The 2,575-nt window shown below is 33.4% G+C and overlaps 1 protein-coding gene across 1 annotated transcript; it reads right to left on the reverse strand.

The window, feature by feature from the left end:
- Nucleotides 1–489: 489 nt before the first annotated feature.
- AOL_s00001g1 (uncharacterized protein) lies at nt 490–996 on the reverse strand (the record flags this gene model as incomplete). Its single annotated transcript, XM_011118650.1, has 1 exon — nt 490–996. The coding sequence occupies one exon, from the start codon at nt 994–996 to the stop codon at nt 490–492; it is 507 nt and encodes a 168-aa protein (XP_011116952.1).
- Between the last annotated feature and the right edge of the window lie 1,579 nt (nt 997–2,575).

Raw genomic sequence — 2,575 nt, forward strand, 5'->3', positions numbered from 1 at the left:
GGACCCTTTTTGGGTTTGTTGTGCGGATACTGTTATCATGTGTTGTTAAGGTCTATGGGTGTAGGTCCAAAAGTCTGATTGGGGTGCATCCTTCCGTTCTTACCACGTTTTTATTGTCCGTTGTTGTCCTTTTTATTTTTTTGTTTCCAAAGTTGTTGGAGTTGTTATTGTTTTTTTTTTATTGTTATAGGAGGATTGGTTGGTGCGAGTTTTGAAATTGATATCGTTAATTTCGATAGTATGTTGTTGTATTTCTATGCGAGTTATATCAGGGAGGTTTTTATCTTTCCGTTCCTTCTTTTGAATGTAAACATATTGTTGGAATTCAGTCTTAAGTCCTTCTCTTGTTCAATAGTAAAAATTACCGTCGTCCCATTCAGTTAGAACTGCGAATTTGTTGAATTTTTGAAAATAGTTTCGAACGGAGTTGGTTTGTTTGAGAGAGGTAATACTTCGTCGTACACGAGAGACCTTGTCGTCTTTTCTACACTACTGTTTGAGGAATTTGGTGAAGGTATTGTAGTTGGTTATAACTTTGACAACATGCTCTTTTTGTTCCTTAATGGGTTTGGAATAATGTTGTTGGTAGGTGATGTAAGTTTGTAGGATAGTACCTTTGAGGTATATTCCTGCGAAGAAGATTTTGGTTTTATTATTAGGGAATCGTCCGGTTTGGAGTTGGAAATGGGTGTCGAGTTGCTGGAGAAAGTGATCAAGTTTTTTAGGCGTTCCGTTGAACTTAGTTGGGTCGTTAATTCGTAGTGGTTTTATGCTGTTAAATCGTTTTTGGAGCTCGTTATGCTCTTTTTCTATCTTCGCTTTTTTTGAATCCATGATGGAGATTTTGGTGGTGGTTTCCTCGATGTCTTGGTTGTATTTCTTTTGCAAGAATTCCAATTGCATTTGTAATTCTTCGAGGGTTTTAGGAGGAGGGGAGTTTTCTGGTTGGGGGTTGGTGGAGTTTCCTTCTCTATTGTTGGTAGGATCGATGTTCATTTGTTCAGTAGATATGTTTAATATTGTTAGTAGGTTGTTAATGTCTGTACTGAGTTTTTTTATGTGTTTGTTGCGCGCGTTTTCTTGTGGTCTTTCTATAGGTTGTACTTGAATACCTAATTCAATTGTTGTAATTTCGTTTTGGGATCTTAGTGGTTTATAAACTCTAATAGACTCTTCGTCTTTTTTGATATTAGTTCTACTTTGTAGTTCGAGACTAGGGCTTACCTGACTTGCTAGTAGTTTGGTTTGTGCTGTAGCGTGTCTAACTACTTTTTGATTTGCAAGTTGTGCTAAAGTTTTAAGGGGATTGTAGAAGTCTTCTTGACTTTCACTACTTGTATTTATGTCTGATAGACCGTAACTTCTCGACATACACTACCTTCTTTTAAAAGTTAAATCGGTCAAAGTGTTACATTTGTCCCAGGATTCCTTGGTAAGGTTTCCTAAAACAGCTTAGTATTTTGCTGTGTTTCTTAACTCTATATGTTCAGATCTCTCAGAGGGTAGTATAGTATTCGGGGTGAAGATATAAAGTTGTATGAATAGAAAGTGTAACACAGTAATTAGCTGTGAGACTAAATACTGTTCAAGTAGGTTGTAGACTAAGTTGATAAGTTGACTGATGAAGTCTAAGAGTAAACCCAGAGACTGTCATCGTTCAAAGGTCTATATATACATGAGGAAGTTCTTTATAAAACTTCAAGATACGACAAGCAATTAGTCGTGAGTGGTGTCGAGGTCGTGAGCGCTCATGAGGTCGTGAGCGCTTGCGATTATCCCGGCTACTAATGTCCAAGCCTTGGCGTCAAACCATGCATATGTAATTAAATAGTCCAGTCGTTAATATTTCCGACTGTTCCGAGGGAACGAACATGTGTTGTTTCGGACAACACAAAATACATAAGTGCAGAATAAGAAGCATATTCTCTCAAACAGGAAGATCCGAGAAATTATACAAAGAATAATTCTGTGAGCAAAACAGAAGCAAGAAACAGAAGCATGTTTGTCGCGCCAAGCCCTATTTCCTAATCCGGTTAGTCAATATGGCTGGGCCGTGACACTTATTTTTAAACTTTAAATATATAAAAAGTTTTTATTACTTAATTAAATGTGGATATTTGAATGTATTGTTACTAATAAACCATTTTTAGTAAATAGAATTGGTGATGTAGAATAAACCAAACATAAGGTTAAAATATTGGAATGTATGTTTATTAAATATTATAAAAAGTGTTAATTTATCTAAACAACAGAATAATAATTATAAAAATCAAAATCTACTAAAGAATATATAATAATTTATTTGCTAAATAAATTAGTTTTGAAAATGGATAGTGCTTAAGTATACTACTTATATTTTACTGTCAAGGTAAAAACCAAGTTTTGATAAATAAACAAATATAAAAATTAATAATAAAATTTTAAAAATAATTCTGGGTAAAATAATCTTTAATATAAATTTTAATAATAATAGTAAATACTTAAATAAAAATTTTAAAGATTGAAATAAAAAAAGGTTTTATGTGAATAGTAGTTAAATATGGGTTAGTTAATTCTAAAGTATAGGAAAATTTTG

Source organism: Orbilia oligospora, assembly GCF_000225545.1.
Source record: "Orbilia oligospora ATCC 24927 unplaced genomic scaffold scaffold00001, whole genome shotgun sequence".
In the NCBI taxonomy this organism is placed as follows: Eukaryota; Fungi; Ascomycota; class Orbiliomycetes; order Orbiliales; family Orbiliaceae; genus Orbilia; species Orbilia oligospora.